We start from the raw sequence: 27923 nt of genomic DNA on the forward strand, positions 1-27923 counted from the left end.
GTTTTATCTGCAGTTGGCCTTAGAAAGTTCTCACACAAATGAGAACTTTCTAAGGCTAACTGCAGATAAAACACAGAATTTTTGTGTTAGTAGTCTGACGCCTAGCCATGGGACAACCACAGCACACATTCAAGAAAATTTACTTGCCGCATCCCAAAGAAAATTCATTAGAGAAATTATGTTTTTCTGTTATGTTCCCAAAGTGTAGAAGTTGTGTCACATGAGATTACTTTAAGGAGGTTGCTAACAAGGGAACATCCCCATCGCACCCCCCTCAGATTTAGTTATAAGTTGGCACAGTGGATAGGCCTTGAAAAACTGAACACAGATCAACCGAGAAAACAGGAAGAAGTTGTGTAGAACTATGAAAAAATAAGCAAAATATACAAACTGGGTCGTCCATGTCTAAGATAGGCAATATTAAGGGCGATGTGAGGCGAGGAGCGCCGTGGTCCTGTGGTTAGTGTGAACAGCTGCGGAACGAGAGGTCTTTAGTTCGAGTTTGCCCTCGACTGAAAATTTTGCTTTATTTATTTTCGCAAAGTTATGATCTGTCCGTTCGTTCATTGACGTCTCTGTTCACTGTAATAAGTTTAGTGTCTGTGTTTTGCGACAGCACCGCAAAACCGTGCGATTAGTTGACGAAAGGACATGCCTCTCCAATGGGAACCGAAAACATTTGATCGCAAGGTCATATGTCAACCGATTCCTCCACAGGAAAACATGTCTGATATATTCTATACGACACTGGTGACAGCATGTGCGTCACATGACAGGAATATGTTGTCGACCCATCTAACTAGTACACTTGGCGAATGGGTAAAAAGATTCTTCTACCTTGCCCGATTTAGGTTTTCTTGTGGATGTAATAATCACTCCAAAAAAAGTGATGAAAACATAAGGGTTTGTCACATAAACTGAAAATAAAAAGTTAAAATTTTCGGTCGAGGGAAGATTTGAACCAATGACCTCTAGTTCCGCAGCTGTTCACGCTAACCACAGGACCATGGCTCTCCTCGTCTTAGATTGCCCATAATATTGCTTATATTACACATGGACGACCCAGTTTGTATACTTTGCTTATTTTTTCATAGTTCCACACAACTTCTTCCTGTTTTCTCGATCGATCTGTGTTCAGTTTTTCAAGGCCTATCCACTGTGCCAACTTATAACTAAATCTGAGGGGGGTGCGATGGGGAGGTTCCCTTGTAAGATAGGTGAATGAAACTTTACAATTTCATGTCAATGTTCAATTGGTAATAAACTGTCCAGAAATGGAATCTATGTCAGCTGGATACAGCTGAGGGAGGACAGCATAGCTGAAGCAATTTGGCACCAATCTGTCATCAGAGCAAGTGAGCGTCAACAGGGACTGGAAACATACCAGCAACAATAACATTGTGTTTTGCAAAGTGCAAAATTGTTATTTACAAGTGAAAATCAGCAAAATATGTGTAGTGTTTGTGTGTGTGTGTGTGCATTGTAGTTTGAATACCATGTCAAACTTTGCCCTGCAGCATCTGATTGGGTCCAGTTTTATATTGCTTCTGTTAGGATCACAACTAGTTAACCAGCTTACTTTTTTTTAAAAGTAGAAGATTAGTTTGTTGATTTTCAAGCAAGCAAGCACTCACTGTCTAATCTTATAATCTGTGGTACAAATAATGGGTACTCTCTAACACCATTACAGAGTTTGCATTGACAGTATGAGAGACTGAGACAATGTGCCATCTTCAAGAAACTGGAGCATGTTTTAGAGAAATGTGAAAGACCCTTGTTTAAAATAAATGTATGTGAGAAGTTGTCATTAAGTTTTAATTATCACTTTGCAAAAATAAAGTTGTTTAATTAATCTTTTGTTTGAAATTTCCTGGCAGAATAAAACAGAGCACTGGACTGAGAGCTGAACTCGGAACCTCTGCCTCTGCTCTTTCCACCGAGCTATACATGCACAAGTCAGGATCCATCCTCACAGCTTACTTCCATCAGTATCTCATGTCAAATCTTCCTCTTTACAGCTGTCCTGCGAAACTCTCAGGAAAGCGCTCCTGGTAGAAAGGATATTGTGGAGACATGGCTTGACCACAGCCTAGAGAATGTTTCCAGAACGAAATTTTTCCTCTGCAGTGGAGCATGAATTGATGTGAAACTACCTGGCACATTAAAACTGCATTCCAGTAAGATTCCGACTCAAGACCTTTGACACTTGAAAGGTAGGCGATGAGTTACTGTTGGAAATTGGCCTGGGAGTCATGCTTGGGTAACTCAGTTGGTAGAGCACTTGCCCACAAAAGGCGAAGGTCCCAAGTTTGAGTATTGGTCCATCACACAGTTTTAATCTGCCAGGAAGTTTCATATCAGTGCAGACTCCACTGCAGAGTGAAAATTTTGTTCTGGAAACAACCCCAAGGCTGCGGCTAAGCCACTTCTCCACAACATCCTTTCTTCCAGGAATGATAATCCTGCAAATTTCACAGGAGAGCTTCTGTGAAGTTCAAAAGGTAGGAGGTGAAGTACTGGCAGCAGTAAAGCTTTGAGAATGGGTCATGACTTGCACATGGGGTGATCAGTTGGTACAGCACTTTCCCATGAAAGGGAATGGTCCCGAGTTCAAGTCTTGTCCTGGCACATAGTTTTAATTTGCCACAAAGTTTCATATCAAGCACACTCCACTGCAGAGTGAAAATTTCATTCTGGAATCTCTTGTTTGTTACCACATACAATGTCTGCAGTCCTGGTACAAATGGAAATCCCCGCATTACAGTGTCTTAGCATTCTGCTTGGGGAGCCAATGCTAAATGTTGCAGCCCATCTCCATTCTACCAATGGGCTATGCCATTTTGCTTTGGCTCCCCAAGCAGCTTGCTGAGAAACTGTGGTGTGGGGATTTCAGTATGTCCAGGACTGCAGACGTGTGCTTGCAAACAAACAAAAGTGAATTATGTAACTTTATTTTTTTTTTAATTGTTAGTTAACACTTTATCTACCCCTCTTATTTCATCCTCTGTCATGTATCAGTGCAACCTTTGCGAAAGCTTGTCCCGTTGCCTTCCACTAAAGGAGTGAAGTGCTGTTGTGTCATCTTTAATTGGCAATTTTATCTGTTATAATTTTACAGAAATTACCACTACTGTACATGGATGAGCGTGCTTCCTGGCTGTGTTGTCACATCCAGTTAATCTTCAAATGCATATTTGGGATGCTGGTGTTATATTTGATACTGTTCTGACTTCCTCCTTGAATTGTGTATTATTGTTGAATGGTTGTGGATAAGTACCACTATTCTTTGTGTCCCTTAAGTCAAAAGTGGTTCTACGTGCTACTAGCGACAGTAAAACCACATTTTTATGTTCCCACACTTAAAATTTTCCTGTTTTTTATGTTAATTTTTGTCTGTCCTAACAGAAGTCATATTCTCTCAATACAATGATTTCCTGTCATTTGACAATTCCGTGCTACAACATTCCTGCATTTTAAGCTTTCTTTGACATTGTCTCGACCTTTAATGTTGATTTCATTCAAATTTCTGCAAAAAGTGCATCATATTCATGCTCAACGTCAGTCTTGGAACAAAGCGAAAAGTGCAAAATATACGCAAAGTTATTGATCCTGTAACTGAATGTTAGTATGGTACTCAAGATTTTCATTGTCAGCATGTTGAATCATGGTTGCCTGTGTTACAAGTTCACAGTGTTGGAAAGGGTGGGAAAGTATGCTGAGTTACTGCTTCAGTGATAATCACGATCTGATGATAGTGACTGTTGTAGCAACCTTCTTTCTGCTCATTGCATTGTATTAAAACAGCTTTAATTTAATTTTACAGTCATCTATACTAATAAAAACTGCTTTTGAAGATGGCTGTCTCTATAATGGGCTTTCAGGAATTATTGTGACTTCCACGTGAAACATGTTAATTCTAGGTTCTCAGTTTAGATTGGTATGACCTGATGTCAGATGTAAACATTCCTCTTCAAGATTCTCCATAACATGACGGCAATTTCCACCCTCTTTGTCACCTAGAACGTCCCTGAACCGAGTGACCACCTTGTAACCATCAAGTTGTAGGTTTTGTGCCTGTTCTTCTCCATTTACAAAGACTGCCAACTTTGGTGTTTGAATCAGTATTGTGTTACAATTATTTACCATAATTTTTATTGATTATCAGTAATAAGTCTCACATTAGAGTGTGCATAGCTTTTTAATGTGGTATCAAGTAAGACTTTTGCTTCTGTGTTTTATTTACACATTGGCCATGATTGGAACAGTTCAAGCCATTGCACTGGTAGTGCATGAGGTGATGATTGTGTCTGATGCATTGGATACTGTGGAGAGACAAGTAGTGCTAACTGCTATTAGAAAGAATCAAAAACAATTAATTATTTCAGATTTTTTTAAATAGCCAAAATTTAAATTGTTTTAATTTCATATTTTGAACAATATAAAGAGAATGACAGTAAGTGTAATTTATTAATTTTTGTTGTTGTTTCCTTTGCCTTCCTGTGTTTAACACTTCCCTGCATTTTACACTCTTTAGGGTCGGTCCACTGAAAATTATAAAAAGGGGGTTTTACTGTAACTTAAATGCTCAATTAGCTATTTATTTTTTGAGATTGTTTACATAAAACATATTAACCCTGCTGGGTACTAGTATACATCTTGCTGGTAATAGTAGTAGTAAATGAAAAAAAAGGTGGTGACAACAAATACTCAAGAGAATAAATTTGAAGGCTGTAGAATTTAATTCTTAATGAAATTGATTTGAACAGCTTTTTGAGTAATGTGTCATAGCAGTGAATTTGACAACATGAGTCAGTAGCAGTTAGCATCTTATTTTCTCATAGTAGCTGATTGAACATGATTTGTTGGCTCTGTGGTAAAGTGTCCGACTACAAATCCAAAGGTCTCAGGTTTGATCCCCGCTTAATTTTGGGAATTTTATCTGCCATTCACCACTTCTTTCACCTCTGGCAATGTTTGTTGATGTGAGAAATGCTTAGTTGCACCATGGTTCAGAATCCATGTTAATTTGAAGGTTCCCCAATAGCTGGCTCGGTAGGTCACTTCAGAGGTCGGAGGAAGACAAGCACATTCCACGTCCAACATTGTTATGCCCCGTAAAGTACTATGGTGTTCAAAACAATCTTCAGCTTGATGATTGCTTTACATACATTATTAATAGTGTCATGGTGCCTACACAATGAATAAGTTGTACTGGAGCTGGTAGTTCTGCAGTGTAAACATTGTAAATAAGAAGAAAGTTTGGTGTTTATCGGCGAACTATAAAAGTATAATAGCTTGAATAAAATAATTTTATGATTGAAAGACCGCAGTGGTGAGGGGCAGCATAGCTGGCATGCAGCTGCATGTGCTTGACAGTGCTCTGCATTTACCTACAAAAGAGGCAATACAGCAACCATGTGCTTTTCTATAAAAAATAAGATTGGCTAGCAGTGGCCCCTACCATTTGACTCACTTAAACATCAATCAGATTTTTTAATAGGTTGTCAAAATGTGATACATGCCTTCCAGGAGAGGAGGGGTCTTGTAGTTCTGTTGAACGTATCAATGGATCAGTTGATATAATCATCCATATGTTCAGCGAGATCCAGTGGAGTATAAACCAACCGATGCCAGATCATGAGGATAAACAGCAGCAGCTGATTTAAGGACTACCTTGGACCATCTTGGTTGTACTTGGCTCAGCTTGCCAATGTATACCACCTGCTCTCTTGTGGAAAATCACCTTATGGTAATTGAATATCCTGTGGAGACTGATTTGTGCTGTTTTATTCCACACCATAGACATTTGGCTTCCATATGGACAGGCATGGTATGGGCATGTTAAGAGGATGCATGGGCAGAGACTCCCCAAAATTATGGAAGAACTAAAAATGGATGGGAAAAGACCTAGAGGGCGCCCAAGAACACGGTGGAAAATGGGAGTGAAAATATCTGTGGAAAGGAGAGGTGTGACCTGACAGCAAGTGGAGGAAGAAAAGTGGTGGGAGGATCAAGCCAAATGGAGAGGACTCGGCAGCATGCAGACCCGGCAATAGCTGGAGTGGGATCTGGATATAGATAGATAGATGGACAGGCCTTGTATCCTACTGAGGTACTGTCATTGTTCTCTATTTGACCGCATGTTGTGCCTATTATGAGTACTTACATTTGAGTTATTCAGGAAATTTCCAGAGTAGTTTTTACTGCCACGATGTATTCACCGCTAGAAGTCTTGGTTTTTGTTTATTTCAGTAAGAGTCATGATTTATTATTGCCTGTGGTTTGTTTACACTTAATTGGTATGCAACAAAACTGGCATTCTTCAAGAAGCAGACTTGTAACAGAGGGAAAAAGGGGGGGGGGGAGTTGAAAATATTCATATAATTAAAAATTACAAGTCATTCTGAGTTTATAAACTACCTATAATACATACTGGATATTTATTTAAATTTAAAAAATATCCATTTGATGGCATATATTTGTTTTGCTGATAAGAGCAGTGTGCAAGAATTTTCTGCTTGTCATGGAAATGACTACCCCCAAAAGGATTTTTGGTGTCATCAATATTTTCATTGCTGAAAGTGCAATTGCTTGCGATAAATGTAAGGGAAAATGTGAGGGACTGTACTGGATTATGATAAAGTCAAAGCTCCCACTCAAGAAGCATTATGAACCCACTGTATGATCCACCAAGAGCAAAGTATAGTGAATGAACTAATGTAATGTAAAAAATCTATTCACCAAGTGGTGGCAGGAGAACGTGCTTATAAAAGATATTACAATTTGCAAGCTTTCAGAGCCAGTGGCTCCTCCTCCTGGCAGAAGGGTTGAAGGGGAAGGAAGGGTGGGGTATAAAAGGACTGATGAGGTTTAGGTAAAGGGGTAGAGTTCGGAAAAGTCTCCCAGAAACCTGGGTCAGGGGAGACTTAGCAGATGGGATTAGAAGAAAAGACATTGTTGGGGACTGCACTGGAAGAGATTTGCAAACCTGTGTGAAGCAAAGGTGGAAGATAGGGTATTATGCCAGAAAGAGATTAGTGCAGGAGTTAATAAGAGCAACAAGCTATATGCATTGTATGTGATAGAGGTAAGAGGGTGACAGTGAAAAATGGCAGGTCAGAAAATGAAAGATTTAGAAAATTAAAAGACAGTGAGGAAAGGAATAGTTCTCCGAAGAAATGCTTAGACCAAAGAAAATAACATGAATTAAGACCAGGTGGGTGGCAAAAACTAAGGACATGTAGCACCAGTTTCCACTTATGGAGTTCTCAAAAATTGGCATCTGGGGGAAGAAACCAGATGACACATGTGATAAAACAGGCACCAAGGTCATGACTGTCATGTTGTGGAACATGCTCTGCAACAAGATATTCTGTTGCCAGAATACACCCTCTACTTACGCCTATTCATCCTAACTTGGGGGTAGTCATGCTGATGGAAAAGACCGAACAGTGTTTCCGTAACAGCTGGTATATGACGTGTCATTTCACAGGTGACCCTTTCTTTGATAATATTTGTTTTTCCAGTTACAAGGCTGATATAGGTGGTGCTAGGAGGGCGCATAGGGCAAGTCACAGGAGTAGGAACCATAGGGTAGTAAGATGGGTGCAGAAGGAGCATAGAGTCTGACAAAGATACTGCGGAGATTGGAAGAGTGACAAAAAACTATTCTAGGTGTGGTTGGCAAAAATCTCACAGAATGGATCTCATTTCAGGGCATGATTTGAGGAAGACATAATTTTGTCGAAATAGCTAATCAGCTATCAAGACCAGGATAATACCGAGCGACAAGTGGTGTACTCCTAAGTTGGTTTTTGGAGGGACCAGCAGTACCAGAATTGGATGTGATGGCCTGAGAAATTGGGTTTTGAACTAGGCTAGTGGGATAACTACATCCAGCGAAGCTGAGGTGAGAACGGTGGTGTGTTGCTTTAAAGAATCTGCATCTGAACAAATATGTTTGCCTCAGATGCAGAGACTGTGTGGGATAGAATGTTTGACAGGGAAAGGATGGCAACTGCAAATATGAAAATACTGTTGTTTGTTAGTAGGTTTAATGTGAACAGAAGTATGTAGCTGACCTTTGGTGAGGATGAGATCAACATTGAGAGAAGTGGCATGAAATTTGGAATAGAACCATGTGAAATTTAATTTGGAGAATTTATTTAGAGATTCCAGGAATTTTAACAGGTCAGCCTGACCATTTGTATTTATCCAGTACATTATATTCTCAAAAAATTATTATTTTTGTTGATATATTAGCCTGAGTAAATGAACTAAGTGTGAGTCTTACATAACGAAATGTCGTTTTGATGTTATGTTGCAGCCAGTTTCGGTGACTCAGTACACCATCGTCAGGCTTCAATGACACTGAGGGGATGAACTCCAATTGTATGTATGATCCCATCAGTAGCCAACATCTGTGAACTGGCTTACATAGAATACTGTAAATCAATGTTGTGTTTGCATCCATCAGCCGTGGAAGCCAGTTCATAGGTGTTGGCCACTTATAGAATCATGCATACTATTGGAGTTCACCTTCTCAGTGTCAATTAAATCCTGAAGATGGTGTTTCGAGTCACTGAAATGGTTTGCAATATAATAAAATAACATAAGAATGACAGCTGCAGGTGTTCCATTTTATTATGTAAGTGAATGGCTGAAGTCCCACACAAAAAAAGTGTGACTCGCTCTGCTGTTGTACTTCTTAACTCATTTCACAACCTTGAAGGTTCTTTCTCACCGTGGCGCCTCTGGTATACCGATATGTGTTTCACATTTGAAACGGTGACCAATTTCATTTGCCAGAAAATATTTTGTTAAAAAACATATTGTCTTCAATCTGAATGCTGCAGTTATAATGTGATCTGCTATATTTGCATTTAACACGATGTATTGCAACATTTGTGAAAAGAACAAATTGTACATCTTAACAGATAGAAATTGTAAATCTTATTGTTTACTTTCTAAAGTCATAAAATGGCGTGTGAAGTGTTTGATACCATATCATTGTCATGTTTGCCATAAAAGTTTATCTTTTGATAATGTAAAATTATAAATTAATCAATTCAAATATGTTCATTGTTTTTCAGTGTGAAGAGGATCATGAATGTGGAGAAAAGAAATTCTGCTATCAAACTGGCCTATGTGCCCCCTGCACGAACTGTTCCACCTATTTTAGGATGCCACATGAGTGGAAATACTGTTCAAAATCTCCAAATGAATGTGGACCGTGTCTCCCTGGGTAAGTTAATGCAACATTGCAATGAGTTAATTTAATGTAAAATATCTGAAACCTAAACTGATTATGGAAATTAGGAGTGGGGGCAACAAGTTTGAACTTACTTAATTCTCTTCTTCATTTCCTCCTATCTCTTCATCTGTTCACTGCGGTTTCTCTTGCATTCCTTGGTCTGTCTTGTATTTCATTCAGCAGGCATCACAGCAACTCATCATCATTCATCCTCATTACCGGCATGCAAGTCACCCACTGTGGCGTTGACTGCAATAAGGCTTGCACTTGGCAGTCGAACTTCCCCGGGTGGGGCCTCCCGGCCAACAATGCCATACGCTCATTTCCATTTATTAGATAAGAGTTTTCAGTTTTGATCTCTCCATCAATGATTTCGTGACAAATGCAGTTTTTTTATGTCTTTGTGTTGCTATTAGCTATTTATTGATAATTTTCATTATAAGGCAAGCCTTAAATTTTTGATGAGTCTATTTGTAACCCTTCTAAATGGGTGACTTTAAAACTGCTGTCATCCATTCATGAAGGTATCTATCAAGGGCCCTAGTTGGGTTTGATAGCCTGAAACATTACTTGTACACTCGTGTGCAAAACTTAAGGACAAAAGTAATTTTTGCATGGTGTGACACTGCCAAGTAACATAGCTCAATTAAACTTAGACCATACATACAAAGAACTGCTATGGTATGGTGCAGAAGGTAAATGAAAAAAATATGCAATGAAATGAACAGAAATAACACTTTTCTTCAAAGACAATAATTATGCTGAGGTCTCTGTGATTTATTATGTCCCCCTGGACATTATAAAAGGTGAGACATGGTTCTTAATAGCTTATGTGTGCACAACAGATGGCACATTATTCTCTGCAACATGCTCCCATGCTGGTCATGAGGTTGGTAAGGAGTTCTTGTTGTAGGGTGTTCCATTCTATCACCAGTACACTTGACAACTGCTGGAAGGTCATTTGTGCATGTGGAAGTGCCGCAGTACAGCTCCACAGTGCATCCCACATACACCCAAAGTGGTATATTTATTTTTATTTAGTTATTGGTTTATTTAACCTGGCAAGATAAGGGGCATCAGGTCCCCTCTTGAAAGTGACTGGGGATTGTACATATTTTACATTACATGTATTTCAGTAAGCATGTTATACTACATTTAAATATTACATTGATACAAATAAAAAATGCATACACACAGATATATCAACAAAAATAATTGAATATACTCACCAACTGGCTGCAGGAGGACACACATATCAAGGTATTTAAATTTGCAGGCTTTTGGAACAAGTGGCTCCTTCTTCTGGCTGAAGGGTTATAGAAGAAGGAAGAGGGATGTAGGAAAAGGACTGGTGAGGTTTAGGAAATGGATAGAGTCTGGAAAAATCGCCCAGAACGCTGGGTCAGAGTAGACTTACCAGACAGGATGAGAAGGAAAGACTTGAGTGTTGGGGACTGCACTGGACGAGCCTCCAACAATCAGTCTTTCCTTCCCACCCTGTCTGGTAAGTCTTCCCTGACCCAGGGTTCTGGGTGACTTTTCTGAACTCCCTCCCATTTCCTAAACCTCACTGGTCTTTTTCCTTCTCCTCCAACCCTTCTGCCATAAGAAGGAGCCACTGGCTCCGAAAGCTTGCAGAGTTAAATACCTTTGTATGTGTGTGCTCCTGCCATTGCTTGGTGAGTAGACTTTTTTATGAATCCAATTACATTATACAGGCACAAAGTTAATATTCATACATGATAAGTACAGCAGTACTTAGCAATTAGGGTAAGGAGGGTTTTTAGTAATGTGCACTAACAGCAGTGGACACAAGAAAAAGTTGTGTAGAGGGGAGGGAAAGAGGAATATGGTGACACACAGTTAAAGAATGTAAGCAAAAAGAAGATAGGGTGACTCAGAGAGGAAGGAAAAGAGAAAGAACAACTGAGAGAAGACAGGAGCATTGGCTTTGCTATTTGACATCGGGGAAGCTGGCTTTATATGTTAAATTTTGAGGGAAAACATTATTACAATAGGACACCCTTCAACTTCTGTAATAGCAACAGTGCATTGAATTGCTCAGAATACCCTCTACTTCTTAATAGCAACAGTGTGCCAAATTGTGTGCAGAGTGCAGGACAATTTGTTCCAAGAGTGTTACGAATGTTTCTGTCATGTCAGTGGGCACAGGTAGGATACTAGATAAATGGTATCTTGGATTAAGATTCTGATTACATGAAAGTTGTTTAATCTCAGATGCGAGGTAATTGGGTGCTTGTGCTCTGAGGAGCTAGTGAAGTAGACACAGCATGTGATAGCTACATAATTTGAGAGAAGCAGAAGTCTTCCAAGATATTGCAACACTATTCTCTATCCAGGACTGGTGACCTTGCCATTTTGGTTCCATAACCCCTCTAAATTAACCAATCAATCAATATTATCTATCCAGTTGAGATGCTCATTCAATGTTACGGCCAAGTTCTCCACAGTTTTTGTATGATATTGGAATACTGTCAAGCTGAACAGGACTCAGTTGTTCACAGAATTCTGGACTTAATTTCTGATGGAATACTAAGCTTCTGTGTGATTTTTTTGCATTTAGTTTAAGGCCTAGGTTTATCACATCATTCATCTAAATGATCACAGTATTTATATCGTCAGGTGTGGCACTTTGTCAAAATTGGAGATCATCAGTATGAAAATGATTTTGCAGAAGGACAGAACCAGTGAATGGTCATTGACATATAAGGAAACAAAAGAAGGCCTAAGCCTGATCCCTATGGTACTCCTGAGGCATGTTTCCAGGAAGATTTTCATTCCCGTAGACAACACATTGCTGTCTGTTTTTCAAGCAGCTTTCAAACCACTTCATCACACTATCTGAGAAATTTAGCTGTTGCATTTTTCTGAGAAGTATGTCAAAGTTGACAGTAACAAAAGCTTTGCTAAAATCTAATACTGTCAGTATTGATGCCTCATGGTTGTTGGTGACATAGTTCAAGGCTTCAGTTACCTTAATTAGTGCAATTTTTGTGGTGCGGTGTTTACAAAAGCGGGACTGATATTTGCGACATAGGTTGAATCTGCACAAATGTTTGGTGAGAAATATATTCCAGGACATTGGAAACAGCAGGTAACGTGCTAATTGGTCAGTAACCAATTGCAGGTTTTTGATCTTAAGGATGTGTCGGACTATACTTTTTTTCCGCAAAGTAGTATATATTCTATTATCGAAGGAAAAATTAAATGTCAGTTGATGCAGGTACTAAGCTATTGGTGACATTATTCAAGAATGAATTTTCACTTTTCAGTGGAGTGTGAACTAATATGAAACTTCCTGGCAGATTAAAACTATGTGCCAGACTGAGACTCGAACTTGGGATCTTTGCCTGTTGCGGGTAAGTGCTCTACCATCTGAGCTAAGCAAGCACAATTCATTACCCGTCCTCACAGCTTTACTCATCTCATCTCCTCCCTTCCAGATTGGAAGATTGTGGCCATGCTGATACCATTGTTGCATGATGCTTCAGAAGAGATTTTAATTATTGCATTTCTTGTTGTATTAATTGTTGCTTGTTTGAGATGGAAAGCATTTTGGATAGTTTTGTAGTTTGGGGATTCTTTTGGGTGATAGTTCTTTGCCACAAAGGGTTTAAGAGTTGCAGAGAAGAATTCATTCAATTTGTCAGCTGAGCCTTGAAAAGCAGTTTCTGATATCACCTTTCCAACACCCAGGCTATCGAGATACTTCCACAGAGTTGTGTGTGTCGTATGCAAGGTAACGAGTGTGCCTGATTTTGGCATTACAAACGCATTGCTTTACCCTGTTTTGTAGCATTCTGTATTTTTTGTAATGGTCTAATTTTGGATTTGCCTTGAAAGTCTATGGGAACTATCCCTATTGCTCATTATTTGAAATAATTCAATTTTCAGCCATGATGAAGGAGGATTTTTTACGTGGTTTGTGCTTGTAGATACATATTTGTCATAGAGAGAAGCAAGTTTATTAGCAAGTTCATTGATTTTGCTGTCAGGCTTTCTGGTTATTTGATGCCATGAAGTTTCTGAGCAATCAGCTGTTAGAGCATCACAATTAATGTGTTCCTACAAGTTACGTAACATGATGCGAGTTCTGGGGGCTGTGCAGAGTATACTGGGAATATTACTTCATCTGCTGAGAAACCTGGAGCTGGACTTTGACCAATATCTCTTACTTTGTCAATCTTTTTCATTGCATTTACTTCTTTCAGAACGTGACTGTGTGCCACATGATGTGTAGCTTGTAATGGAAGAATGATCATGTTGTTGTAAGTAAACAATCTTCTTAGGATTTACGTCAAGGAAATGATCAGGCCAGTCAGTGTGCCAAATATCTTCTCATTCCAAGAGCTGGTCCACCAGTGCAGTTCAGTGTGGTTGCATATTGTCATACATAAAAATGAAGTCAGGGCTGAATGCATCTCTGAAAAGATGCACAGAGTAGTGTGTCTCAATAATGCTGACAGGTGAGTGTACAGTATTCAAACATTTGGAGGTCAGAATGCCCATGTGCCCCCATACTATAACACCTGGGCCACCAGAACGATCATGTTCAACAGTGTTCCTGGGTGCATTAGGTGTCTGCATCCCTCACCAAATGAGGGTATGTAATGCACCCAGGAATATTATCAAACGTAATCATTTTGGTTGTCCAGGGGTTGTGGTGTGTGGAGGCAAAATGTTGCATGGGTGTACTGACCTCTAAATCAAAATTATTTTAACACTATACTCCAGCCACATGTGCTTTTTTTTTCAGGGATACAGTCAGCCTTGAATTCATTTTTATGGATGACAATGTGTGATCGCATTGAGCTGTGCAGGTAGAGGTGCTCTCGGAATGAGGGAATATTCACTGAATGGCCTGGCCTGCCCATTCCCCTGACTTAAATCCCCTTGAGTCTATGTGGGATGCATTTTAGAGACATATTTCAGCATGTTTACATGCACCAGCAACCATCCAGGAGCTGTCAGCCATGCTGGTGGAGGAATGAAATTACCTATCACAAGAACCCCCTTAACAATTTTGTGGTTAGCATGTGAGCACATTGCAGTGCATGTATTGCTGTCCATGGTATCGCACACCCTATTAAAAACCATGTCACACTTATTTAATGTCCAGGTGACCCCCATGAATTGTGGTGACTGCAGTGTAAATATTGTCTTTCAATAAAAGTGTCATTACTGATGTCAGTCTTATAAGATTTTCATGTGATTTTGTAGGTGTTGGGTATAGTCTCACCGTTCTCTTTATTTTCCATACCAGCTTGTGCCTTGAAGTCTCTCAGTAATATTATGATGTGTACAGGAATTTTGTTACTTCTTCTAGAAGTTCCTAGAAGTCATACAGTTTTCGTGAGTTTTTCATTTTGAGATGGTTTTTGGAAAGAGAAAATTGATTACTGTGTATGTCTTGTTTCCTCATTTGATGTGAAAATGTGAAAATTAACACTGAACTGGTGAAATTTTCTTTAAGCACAAACACTTGTCTCAAACCAGTGGTTTGTTGGAAGCATTTGTGGCTGGCTTTCTTGTATAGATCCTGTAAATCTCCTGATCCAGAATAATTTTTTATGCCTATAGCAGCTTTCCTGATGTGTTAAAATTTGAATGTCAAGTATATTTAGCACATCCATTAATAACTTTACTTTGTTATTTTGAGTATTGACTTTGATAATTAACGCTTGAGCAGGTGCGCCTATGTATAAAATGCGCCAACCGCAAATAACAATGTCTTGTACTGTTTCATTGTTGTTCTACAGTCATGATCCCATATCTATTCCTTCATTATTGCTTCAGCTAACACATTGATGTGCTGTATTGTCATACGTCCAAGAGAGCACCAGTAATATAAAATAAACATTGACATCCACATTTATACTCTGCACACCACTGTGAAGTACATGGCAGAGAGTACATCCCATTGTACCAGTTATTAGTTTTTTTTTTTACCATTCCATTTACATATCAAGCATGGGAAGAATGATTGTTTGAATGCCTATGTGCATGCTTTAATTATTCTAATCATAGCCTTATGATCCATATCTGCACCATACATAGGGGATTGTAGTACATTTCCGTAGTCATCATTTAAAGCCAGTTCTTGAAACTTTGTTAGTAGACTTTCTAAGGATAGTTTACGTCTACCTTCAAGAGTCTGCTAGTTTAGTTCCTTCAGTATCTCTGTGACATTCTCGCATGGATCAAATGAAAGCTGTGACCATTCATGGTGCCCTTCTCTGTATATGTTCAATAGCTCCTGTTAGTCCTATTTGGTATGCATTCCACACACTTGAGCAATGTTGTAGAACCGGTCACATGAGTGATTTGTAAGCAATCTCCTTTGCAGATTGATTGCACTTCTCCAGTATTCTACTAATAAACTGAAGCCTACCATCAACTTTACCAATGATTGAGCCTGTGTGATCATTACATTTCATGTCACCACAAAGTGTTTTACCCAGGTATTTGTTTGAGTTGGCTGATTCCAACAGGGACTCATTGATATTATCGTCATAGGATACTATGTTTTTTTTTCTTTCTTTTTCATTTAGCTTCTTTCAGACAGTACATCATTATAGATAATTGCATCATCTGCAAAAAGACTCAGGTTACTATTAATATTGTCTGCCAAGTCTTTAATATACAACATGAACAGCAAGGGTCCTGACAAACATTCTCGGAGCACACCCAAACTTACTTCTGCATCTGATGATGACTATCCATCCAAGATAACATGCTGCATCCTCCCTGCCTAAAAGTCCTCAACCCAGTTACATGTTTTATAACAATGAAAACAATCAATTATTGACAAAATTATTTAATTGGATAGATAAAAAATCTATTCACCAAGTGGCGGCAGAACACTCGCATAAAAGGCAGTTGTAATGGGCAAGCTTTCAGAGCCATTGGCTCTTTCTTCAGGCAGAAAGGTTGAAGGGGAAGGAAGAGGGGTGAAGGAAAAGGACTGGGAAGGTCTAGAAAAAGGGGTAGATTTCGGGAAAGTCACCCAGAACTGTGGGTGAGGAGAGACTTACCATACAGGATGAGAAGGAAAGACTGATTGTTGGGGAATGCATTGGATGAGATTTGAAAACCGGAGAGCTTAAAGGTGGAAGACAGGGTAATATGCAGACAGAGATTACTGCTTAAACATCATGCATGAGTTAATAAGAGTGAAAAGCTAAGTGCATTGTATGTAACAGGGATGGGAGGGGGGTGGTGAAAAATAGATGGGAAAGACAATGAAAGATGTAGAAAACTAAGGTGAAGCAGTTGCTGCACCCATTTCCCTACCCTTTGTGTCCTACCCCCTTGACCGTCCCTTCTGCAAGATTTGCTCTATCCACCCTTCTACCACCACCTATAATAGCCCTGTAACTGGCAAAACAAATACTATCAACAGGAGAGCCACCTGCAAATTGACACGTTGTATACTAGCCGTTATGTAAACACTGTTTGACCTATTACATCAGCATGACTACCACCAAATTATCAATTAGGATGAATGGGCATAGGCAGTAGGTGTATACTGGGAACTCGCAATATCCTGTTGCAAAGCATGCTCTACAACATAACATTCATGACCTCGGTGCCTGTTTCACCTCACGCACCATCTGGATTCTTCCCCCAGACACCAGTTTCTCAGAACTCCACAGATGGGAACAAGCACTACGACACGTCCTTGGTCCTCGCCACCCACCTGGCCTTAATTTATGTTAATTTCTTCTGTCTCAGCATTTATTCACTGTATATATATTCTTTGCTTCAATTCATTTTAGTTTTCTACGTCTTTCGTTGTCTTTCCCGTCTATTTTTCACCGCCCCCGTCCCAACTCTGTTACGTACAATGCACTTAGCTTTTCACTCTTATTAATTCATGCTTGATGTTTAAGCAGTAATCTCTGTCTGCGTATTGCCCTGTCTTCTACTATTAAGCTCTCAGGTTTTCAAATCTCATCCGATGCAGTTCCCAAAAATCAGTCTTTCCTTCTCATTCTGTATGGTAAGTCTCCCCTGACCCGCAGTTCTGGGTGATTTTCCCAAAATCTACCCCTTATCCCGGACCTCTTCAGTCTTTTCCCTTCACCCTTCTTCCTTTTCCCTTCAACCCTTCTGCCTGAAGAAGGAGCTACTGGCTCCGAAAACTTGCCAATTACAACAGTTTTTTATGTGTGTGTGTTCTGCTGCCGCTTAGAGAGTAGATTTTTTTTATGTATCTTGTTACATATTTTGTCTGATATACCATAGGATTGTATTTTTGATAATAAGCACAGGTTTGGTACTGGGTCAAAAGCTTTTCAGAAATCAAGAAATATTGCATATATCTAACTGCCTTGATCCTTAGCTTTCAGTATGTCATGTGAGAAATGTGCAAGTTTCATATGATTGATGTTTTCGGAATCTGTGCTGGTTGGCATAGAGGATGTCATTCTGCTCGAGCTATGTGAAAAAATGAGGCAGGTGTCTATGAGATAATATGTGATTGAATAAGCAGTTGGGGCTGGGATCTGATGCAACTGTATGATTTAACACTTCAAGTGGGTCATTACTGTGAGATAATACTTGTAACAGCAGCAGAGTCATATAATAAAAGTTTATTTTATCAGTGTTGAATTAAACTAAGATTGAACTGTGATTTTGCTCACACATGTTTACCTTGGTAACATAGACAGCTATTCTTCACTTGTGTACAAAGTACGCTATGCGCCCACTCATGTTTTGATAAAGGCATGCCTGCTTGAGGGCTAAGTACCTGTGAAGCACTTGCATTACAGAGCTTTGGGAAACAAAGATGCATTTTTACGTGATGGTCCTGGTCTCCTAGTATTTAATGATGGAAATGGCGTAGTATGTCTTCGGAGTCTGAGATAGTTGCATCATTTGCAAACATATCCTTTATGCTAATAGGTTCAAGATGATGAAGAGAATTTCAATCAAACATAAAATGCGTACACATGCACACATATACAGATATGCCCCCCTTCTCCCGTGCACACACACACACACACACACACACACACACACACACACACACACACACACGGAAAGACTAACAGTTCTGTTAATAAGTTGTTGTCTGGATAGACACATGTGAGGGGCAGAGGAAAGTATTGGGCAACTCTGTGATGGGAACACACTTGGGGCAAGGTGAGTACAGTGAAGGATATAAAGCAAAGAAAGGGTATAGAGCAGAAGAGAGGTGGCTGTCAGCAGCAGTTGCTGAAAGGCCCTCCCCTACACCATTGACACTAGTTGGAGTCTAGACTCTTATATTTTGCATACCACTGCTTTTTTTTTAAAAAAAATTTAAGGTCAGTCATTAAATTTCTTTTGTAAAGTTGAAGTAACATCCTCTATCTTACTTCCAAAAAGGAAATCCTTGGTGCTAGTCATATTCAAACTGGAACTTTTGTTGTAGGTTATTTTAAATTTAGGTGAATATAGTTCATTTCTACTTAAGTTAGCTGTTTTTTGCTGTTTCTGTCCCATTCCATTTTTTGTTGCCCTTGAATGTTTGTCTGTACCTGTAACATTATCGGCTTTGGGCACAAAGTAAGCCTTTCCAAAAGGGCTAAAGTACATTGTAATCAGTCATCATCTTTATATTCCATTTCAACTTTGTGCTCCATATCCATTGCTTGAGAGAAACTTTTGAAAGATTTAGTCTTCAATTTCCAGCTTTTAACAGTAAGCTAATGGACACATTTTGTAATGTCTAGCATTTGCATGTATAATAAAGTGAATTTGATCATTTACAGTTTTATTCAATACACATAAGTATTAAACTTACTTGTATTACATATTCTTATTCCTCATTACATTATTGATTACATATGGCAATTATCAGGCTTTAAGCAGATGCAATTTTGGAATGGGTTTAGATACTTTAGTTTTTGAACTGTTTGTCTTCCTAGTATCTGATTGTAGAAATACTGCATGTGAGGGATTAATGAAAGTTTTCACTGCTTATTTCATTCTTTCAGTTATGCAGCAGATCCCCTGACAGATGGCAGGGAGAGAGAGCTCTGCACACAAGTCCAACAATCAGACGGCAGCCGAAGTATTCCAGGTATGACATTTGTAATTCACTGTCATCATTTGTCAAGGCCATTAAAAAAGTTCAGATATAATGTTAAAAATTTACATTGAAAAAATTGTTTCATTGCATAGTATAACAGAATTATATAACAATATTTGTTTTAGGTGACCAGTGGTCTCACTGGCTTTCTGGAATCATGGTGATAGGAATTCCATTAGCAGTGTTATGTGTCATCCTGCTGATCTGTTGGAAAACTGGCGCATGTCGAATCAATAGAGGTAACGTACTTTTATTTTATGGAGAGATAGACTTTGAGATGTCTAAAAGTGGTTCCTTTTATAACTGGCAGAGAGCTCAGTAGAGAGAAACAGAATGAATAAATATATTTTTAACACAAGTAGGAAATGTAGTCCACTCCAGACTGGAGTACAGTGTAATGGTGGCCATTATCGTGGTTAATCTTCACTTAGTATCAGCCCATTTTTCAGCAATGTGACACATCACAGGATAGAAAAGTAAGTGATTTAATGTGTACTTCAGTACTCAACTCTTTATTTTGATAATCAAAACATTATTATTATTATTTACATTGAAATGCTTAGTATTACCTCTTCTGGCATAGTTCCTTAGTTTCACAAATGAATGGTTCACTCAGCTAGGATATTTTGATGGTGCACTTCTTTATACTCTTTAAATGCTTGGAAGTTGCTGTAACCATTAACTTCCACCAGGAGACTTATTGCTGCCCATAGAGATTGTAGTGACACACAGGATAAATCCTGGCCTTTCTTGTTTGTCAGTTTGAAAGTGTAAAGTTAAAAAAATGTATGTTTTGTTGCATTACTGTCATTATCATTATCATCATCATTAAAAATGCCTTGATATCATCCTTTTAACACATCTTCACCAGAACACTGTGCACCAATGTCCATGTATATTGTACTACATGCTGATTTTCTAAAGGTTGCATCATATATACAGGTAACCGTCAAAGTTTGGCGAGAATGGGCAAAAACCCAAGGATTTCTGCTTCACCTGTGGGGAAGTCCTGCAGGATAGAGGTTGTCTATACAGAGCATAAAATCAGAACCAGAAAACAGCCTACTGACCCAAACAGTGCAGTCCAAACACATTGTGTGTGCCAAAATTTCTGTTGGTGTTTGGCTCTAGGATGTATCTTCCTGCTGCCAGTGAATTGTGTAATTTTCTGACAAATCTTATGTAAGAATTTATTAACTGTTCCCGAGGATGAGCTCTGGTTTGGGCAGATAGAGAATAGAGAATGCCAGGACAGAAATAAAAAGAACAGATAGAAGGCTGACAGTGAGACTGAGAGCAAGATTGATTCAGATACCTGGAAAGATGAAGTAGTCAGTAAAATTAGCAATACCATGAATGACTACCAGAGTAAAAAGACAGTAAGGACCTTTTCAAATCAAGAGTGACCTCTGACAGTAGTAACTGTGGTTCTGTTACGATAACACTTGTAGTGTCTCTCAGTGTTCCCTTTCTTGTTTTTAATTTTTCCTCATTACTCCTAGTTCATGGGGAGAAATTAGTGCCTGTATACTAACTTGACCAATGAAAGCTAAAGACAAATTAAGACCAGGGTCAGCTTAAGGTCCAAATGACTCAGACATCTGCTTGTGACACCAAGCTGAAAGACGTATCAGAGGTGCAAATTTTATGTGCAGACTGTATTGTAATTAATACTAAAAACAGACGCAGGTGAAAGTATATGATAACAGATTTAAAAATGTTCAGTAAACAAGGGTCCACAAATGAGACAACTAAAGTCTGAGGTAGGAAAGGGCAGGATGTGAAATGGATATGCCATTTGTGTGAAAAAAATGTTCTCAAACCAACCCTGGTAAACACATTCTTTTCATGTGTTAATTAAGAGAGAGAGAGAGAGAGAGAGAGAGAGAGAGAGAGAGAGAGAGAGAGAGAGAGAGAGAGAGAGATTTAATGCACATTGTCAACTGGCAACAGTTTTTCTTGGGGACTGTCTGTTTGTATTTAGTGATAAGTTTCATGACAAATGTGGCAGCACATGGTTTTGAATTTGACATGCTTCGTCAATAGCACAAATACTATTTGTGGGAGTTTTTGCTTAGGCTGTATATGGACAGAATGTTTATTTTAGGTGTGATTAGCTCTGCCATACTAGTATAACATGCTTACTTATCTCTCTTAATGATGAAAATTGTTACAAAAAAGTTGTTTCCTGTGGTATTTTTGTTCTGCCTGCATCTACACTATGGTGTAACATGTTTGTTAGTTATTTGCCTTGTTCTATATATTATATTTGAGGCGTAATTGCTCCTGTTATAATGTGGAATGAGTTCATTTACCACTGTAATACATTTTTTAGGAAAAAATGCAAACATGTTGACCATTTACATGATAGAACACATTTCAGAAATTCTTGAGCACAGTGGGAAGTGATGTTAAGCAGACATTATTTCAGTTTGTATTTGAAATTAATTTGTATTATCTGTTAGATAAAGCTCGGTTACCGCTCGGTATGTGGTCAAAGTTTTGTTCACTAAATTGCTTACTCCTTTCTGTGCAACACTAATGCTGGGTGCTGGATGGTTTTTAAATTTTTCCTCTTTCTAGAATTATTTTTATGAGAATTGCTGTGAGTGTTATCAGTACACCCAACTATTTAGAGTTGTACACAAGAACACCACATACCATCATCAGTACGTGCTTCTGTACCACAAACCGTTTCTTCTCAATGAAAAGTTACACTAGAAAAAGATGCCATAGCTGATTAATGAATGAAAATTGGATAAATAAGTCAATTCTACATTCAGATCTATGGAGTCAGTTATCTGTAATGCAGAAATGACAATCTATAACCTATGGCTTGCAGTTCAGGTTTTTTTATTATACTTTAAAAACGCTTTCCATGTTGCACTGGGGCATCATTTAGTTCCTGTATGATGGATGTAGAAGATTTATGGGCAAGATTTAAACAGTTTGTAAATTGTGCTCTGGAGAAGTATGTACTGAGTAAGTAGATTATGGATGGAAAAGATCCACTGTGATTTAACAACGAAATTCAGAAAATGCTGAGGAAGCAAAGGTGTTGCACTCTCAGTTCAAAAGGGAAAGCACAAATGACGACAGGCAAAAGTTAGTAGTAATTCGTGCATCTCTAAAAAAATTTATGCACAAAGTATACAGCATCGGATACCTTCATACCTTGGCAAAAGATCTTGCCAAGAATCTGAGAAAATTCTGGTCCTTCCTAAAACTGCTTAGTGGGTCTTAAGGCCTCTATCCAGTTACTTGTTGACCAGTCTGGTGTTGCAATAGAAGATAGCAAACAGAAAGCTGAAGTTTTCGGTTTTGTATTTAAGATAATGTTCATACAAGAGGAGAATCTTAACAGACATACTGTCATTTGACTATCTCACAGACTCCCTTATGGGGGACATAATAGTAAGCATCTCCAGCTTAGAGAAGCAACTGAAAGGGTTAAAAGCAAATATGTCTCCAGGTCTATAGGGAATTCTAATTTGCTTTTACAAAGAGTTCTCTATGGCATTGGCCCCTTACGAAGCTTACATTTATTACTAATCTTTTACCAAGCACGAAATCTCGAGCTATTGGAAAAAAAGCATAGATGACTCCGGTATATAAGAAGGACAAAAGAATGGACCCACAAAATTACAGATTAGTATCCTTAACATCAGTTTGCTTGAAAATTATTGAACATATTCTCAGTTCAAATATAATAAATTTCCTTGAGATGGAAAAACTTCTGTCATGAATCAGCACAGGTTTAGAAAGCATCACTTGCGCGAAACTAATCTTAACCTTTTCTCATGAGATACCCTGCGCACTATGGATGAAGGGCAACAGGCAGATTCCATCTTCATAGATTTCCGACAAGCATTCAACATGGTGCCCCAACATGGTGCCCCACTGCAGACTGTTACCAAAGGTATGAACACGTGGAATAGGTTCCCAAATACATGAGTATGGCTCGAAGACTTCTCAAGTAACAGAGCCCAGTATGTTGTATTCGACAGTGAACAAGGGTGTTGTCAGGAGTGCCCATGCAAGTGTGATAGGTCCACTATCATTTTATATCTACTTAAATATAAATGATCTGTTGGACAGGGTCAGCACCAATCTGTGATCATTTGCTGATAATGCTGTGGTGTGCGGGAAGATGTCATTGTTGAGTGACCAAAGGAGGATAGAAGATGACTTAGACAAGATTTCTAGTTGGTGTGATGAACAGCAGCTAGATTTAAATGTAGAACAAACCTGTAATGGTTGAAAACAGCATTAGTAGTGTGCTGCTTGACACAGCCATGTCAATCGAGTATTGAGGCATAATGTTGCAAAGTGATATGAAATAGAATGGGCATATAAGGATTGTAGTAAGGAAAGTGAGTGGTTGACTTGGGTTCATGGGGAGAATTTTAGGAAACTGTGGTTCATCTGTAAAGGGGACCACATATAGGACACTAGTGTGACTGATTCTTGAGTACTGTTTGGCTGTTTGGGATCCACAACAGGTCAGATTGAAGGAAGACATTGAAGCTATTCAGAGGCGAGCTGCTAGATTTATTACTAGTAGATTCGAACAACATGCAAGTATTATGGAGGTGCTTTGAGAACTCAAATGGGAAACTCTGTAGGGAAGGCAATGTTCTTTTTGAGGAACACTGTTGAGAAAATTTAGAGAACTGGCATTTGGAGCTGATGCAGAACAGTTCTACTGCCACCAACATATGTTTAGCATAACTTATGAATATAAGATAAGAGAAATTAGGGCTCCTATTAAGCCATATAGAAACTTGTTTTACCCTCATTCTGCAAGTACACACCATATGGTGGCTTATGGAGTAGATATATAGATGCAGAAGCAAGAGACTATAATATAAAGTGAATATTATGAACCTTCAGAAGACAGATATTTTTGTTTAAAAATTACAAGAAAAATCAGTACCGACATGGTTATGGAAAAGTGTGAATGGCAGGACATGTAAAAAGTGGCTGTAAAGCTAAACTGAGGGACTAGTATATATATTTTATGTGCACTCATGAGCAGTAAACAAATAACATTTAACTGGAGCTATTGTCTTGCCACCCTTGATCTTATAGATTGGTGTGTTGAAGTTTTTGGCTTTTCTTTTTGGTGTGTTTCTTATTCCTTCTTTGGAAACTTACCCTTACAGTTGTGATTGCAGTGAAACCCTTATTTTACGTTTTTGTGCGGTTCAGACTTTAAAAACGCAAATCAAAATTGATCAAAAAGTTAAAATCCCCAAAATATTAGTAAAAACAGATGTAACTGCCATATATGATTAAAACTTATTATCATCTCCAATACATTGTACAAAATCTGTGTAAGTGAAGAAAACTAAATGTTCAATACAATCTTTATATAGTAATTCGTGATAATGAATGTCATCAGTTCTTAAAAAATCACAGACATGTAACGGCAAGTAAAAACTCATCAGAAAATTGAAATTGGTACCTGGGTACAAGATAATTGAGCTATTTACGAACATGCGGACTACAAATCATACGTTAAAATTGTTTTCGAGAGACCTTTTCATTGTGCTCACCCAGAAAAAAGCAAATATTGATGAACATGGTGAATTAAACTAAAAACTGTGAAGTACAGTGAAAGGCATCAGAATCTAACATGTGGGAGTGTTTGTTTTTTGTTGTATAGCCAATAGCAGTGCAGCATGCTCTGGTGATGTTAATGCATTGACCCCTAGTGTATCCAGCATGCGAGCTCACTTTACATGTGTTAAAAACCCCTTTTATACAGTCAACTTCCTTGTCTCAATTCCCGTGAAAAGTTCGTTCTACAACTGAAATTCTCCTGTCATTAACACATCCATAAACATCAACTCAGCACTATAGCAATTGGCAAATTGATAGTCTTGTTTCTGGTCACCTTCAAGGTGCCACTATGTCACGATTACATCAGTTCCTGCAAAAAGTAGTGTGAAATATACTTGATATGACCTATCACATTCTTCGAGACTGAGTGTTTGAATTTAAAAGATTGATGATTGAAATTGTTGCTGAATACAGTACATTGGAAATACATGCAAAAAGACAAGACTGCATTATAACTGACACAATAAAAAGTGGTAGCTGGGCCCTATTGCCATGAATTGGCTCAGTCCAAAACACTTCACATTGACTGTCCTGTTTTTTCATTGCTGCTACCGTCTAGCAGTAGTTGTATCGTAATTGCACAGTAAAGCTAAATGTTGCAAGTGTGAACCATCTGTCTTTTGTGCCACTTATAACTCCTTCAGTCACATCAAATGTCAATAGGATGAAGTAAAGTGAGGTGTCAAGTAAGAACATAGAATTGAGGTAAACTTTATTAGGAAGACACGCAAAATTGTGTAATTTTCAGCATTGATCTTATGGGTTTTCCACAGGTGATATGAATTTATGGTGTAGACTCACAAAAAACCTAAAATTGGAGAATGTAAAATCGAAGTTCCACTGTAATGTGTGTTGAGTTTGCCACCTAGATGTTCCCATAGTGAGTGAGGTCGATATCCCCATTCATAATTTGTCATATTTTAAAAATTGTTTTAGTGTATGGTACAATATATGTACTTAAGACTCTTGTCAAAGTGGCTGATGAGAGTTGCAGAGTAAAAGAAACTCAGATGACATCAATCACTGTTTGGCTGATTTCTTTCAATCTTTAGCAACCAGAGAACAGTCTGTTTGATGCATCTATGTCTATGAAAGAACAAGTGACAGGAATTACCTATCATTGAAATGACAGGAGGGGCTTTGAAAGCATCTTGTAAATGATACATTAGATACTTTAAATATTACATAATCCACAACTAACACTTATTGCAATCAGAAACTGGGTGGTACCAGTCAACATCATTTGCTTTCTATTGACTCAGCCACTTCCATCAAGAGTCTTCTTGGAGTGCAAGATTAATGTATGATGTACTTATTTCCTGTAATCATATTTGGTTATACAAATCTTGTTAACAGGTGAAGTTCTGAAAACTGAGCGACCTTTATCAGGACCTGTTAACATGCGGCCACCACCTTATAGCAGTTGTGGAGGATCACCACTTCTAACAAGACATACAGGTAATGAATTATATTTGTGAATGAATCTGAGCTTACTTGAACAGTTTTATTTTATGACTAGAGAAACCCCACATTGCTCGGGTTATTTATTTATTCCAATCTTCTATTAGTGTATCTCCTGCTCTCCCCTTTCTCTGTTTATCTCTTCCTCTTCCCTTTCTCCATCCTTTTCCTTCTCTGTCTGTTTATCTCCTCCTCCCTTTTGTAGTGTGTGGAGTAAGTTGAGAATCTGAGTCTGCTGAGGCCTGCTTGGAGTAAGACTGCACAGCCACATTAATTTCTGTGTTCTTGGTTGCTTAGGGGTTAGAATGACTTCCTAGTAAGCAGGAGATCCTGTGTTCAAATCCTGGTCGGGCACAAATTTTCAACTCTCCCTGTTGATTCTGTCCATCTCCCATACATAGCTGATGTTTGTAATTCTTTGAAATTTCATTCTTCACAGCTGTCATGCTCCACCATTTTGTCTGTTCTTTCTGACATGTCTGAAAGAACAGGTACCATACACATATATAGATGCAGACTCAGACATACCTCACTGCCTGTTTCCTCCTCCTCCTGTCTTTGCCCATCTTCTCCTCTTCTCTTTCTCTGTCTATTTCCTCCTCCCCTCTCTCCTCATTTGTTCACTTCCTCCTCCTGAATATCTCTGCCTGTCTCCTCCCTCCACTGTCTCTGCCCATTTCCTTCTCTTCTCATCTCCCTGTCTATTCCCTCCTCCCCTAACACTGTCCACTCTTCCTTCTCCTGTCTGTGTTTATCTCCTCCTTCTCCTTGTTGTTTCTTTGTCCTCTTATCTTCCTTTTCTCTCCACATTATCACACTCATCCCAATCGGAGGCTGGTGGTTCTTACTTCTACAGTATTTCTTTCCAAACTGTAACAAGTATGTGTGCTGAATTTGCTTGAAATCATTCCAGGGCATTAGGATAAGCTTTTTGCCTCTGGCTTTGCTTGTTGCATATTTGTGCACATATTTCAATTGTATGTCTAGTGAATTCCATCCTGCATTTTCATGCAGCTTAATGTTTGCGATGTCATATCTGCTGAAATATGTCTGTACAATGATATAATTTTGCAGGTATACCCAGTGATATATGTGCCTACTGCCTGCAAAATGTGTTTAAATAGAGTTAATAATAAAGAAGTAATAAATTAAAACATAATGCTTGATGCAACAGTTTCTCATGCATCTCTGTGTTTATGACGCTACATCTCCTGAACTGTGCCAAAAATATATATTTGTGTAGGAACCCCCATGAACCATGGACCTTGCCGTTGGTGGGGAGGCTTGTGTGCCTCAGCAATACAGATGGCCGTACCGTAGGTGCAACCACAATGGAGGGGTATCTGTTGAGAGGTCAGACAAATGTGTGGTTCCTGAAGAGGGGCAGCAGCCTTTTAAGTAGTTGCAGGAGCAACAGTCTGGATAATTGAATGATGTGGCCTTGCAACACTAATCAATACGGCCTTGCTGTGCTGGTACTGTGAA

At 38.7% G+C, this 27923-nt stretch overlaps 1 protein-coding gene across 1 annotated transcript in view; it reads left to right on the forward strand.

Annotated features, from left to right (window-relative positions):
• LOC124795733 overlaps positions 1-27923 on the forward strand; it is a 300666-nt gene that overhangs the window by 213613 nt on the left and 59130 nt on the right. Inside the window, exons 17-20 of the mRNA XM_047259816.1 lie at positions 9093-9244; positions 19258-19343; positions 19478-19591; positions 26334-26435. Coding sequence (XP_047115772.1) covers positions 9093-9244; positions 19258-19343; positions 19478-19591; positions 26334-26435 — 454 coding nt within the window. The remainder of the gene's footprint in view (positions 1-9092; positions 9245-19257; positions 19344-19477; positions 19592-26333; positions 26436-27923) is intronic.

The sequence above is a fragment of the Schistocerca piceifrons genome, chromosome 4, assembly GCF_021461385.2.
Source record: "Schistocerca piceifrons isolate TAMUIC-IGC-003096 chromosome 4, iqSchPice1.1, whole genome shotgun sequence".
NCBI classification, from domain to species: domain Eukaryota; kingdom Metazoa; phylum Arthropoda; class Insecta; order Orthoptera; family Acrididae; genus Schistocerca; species Schistocerca piceifrons.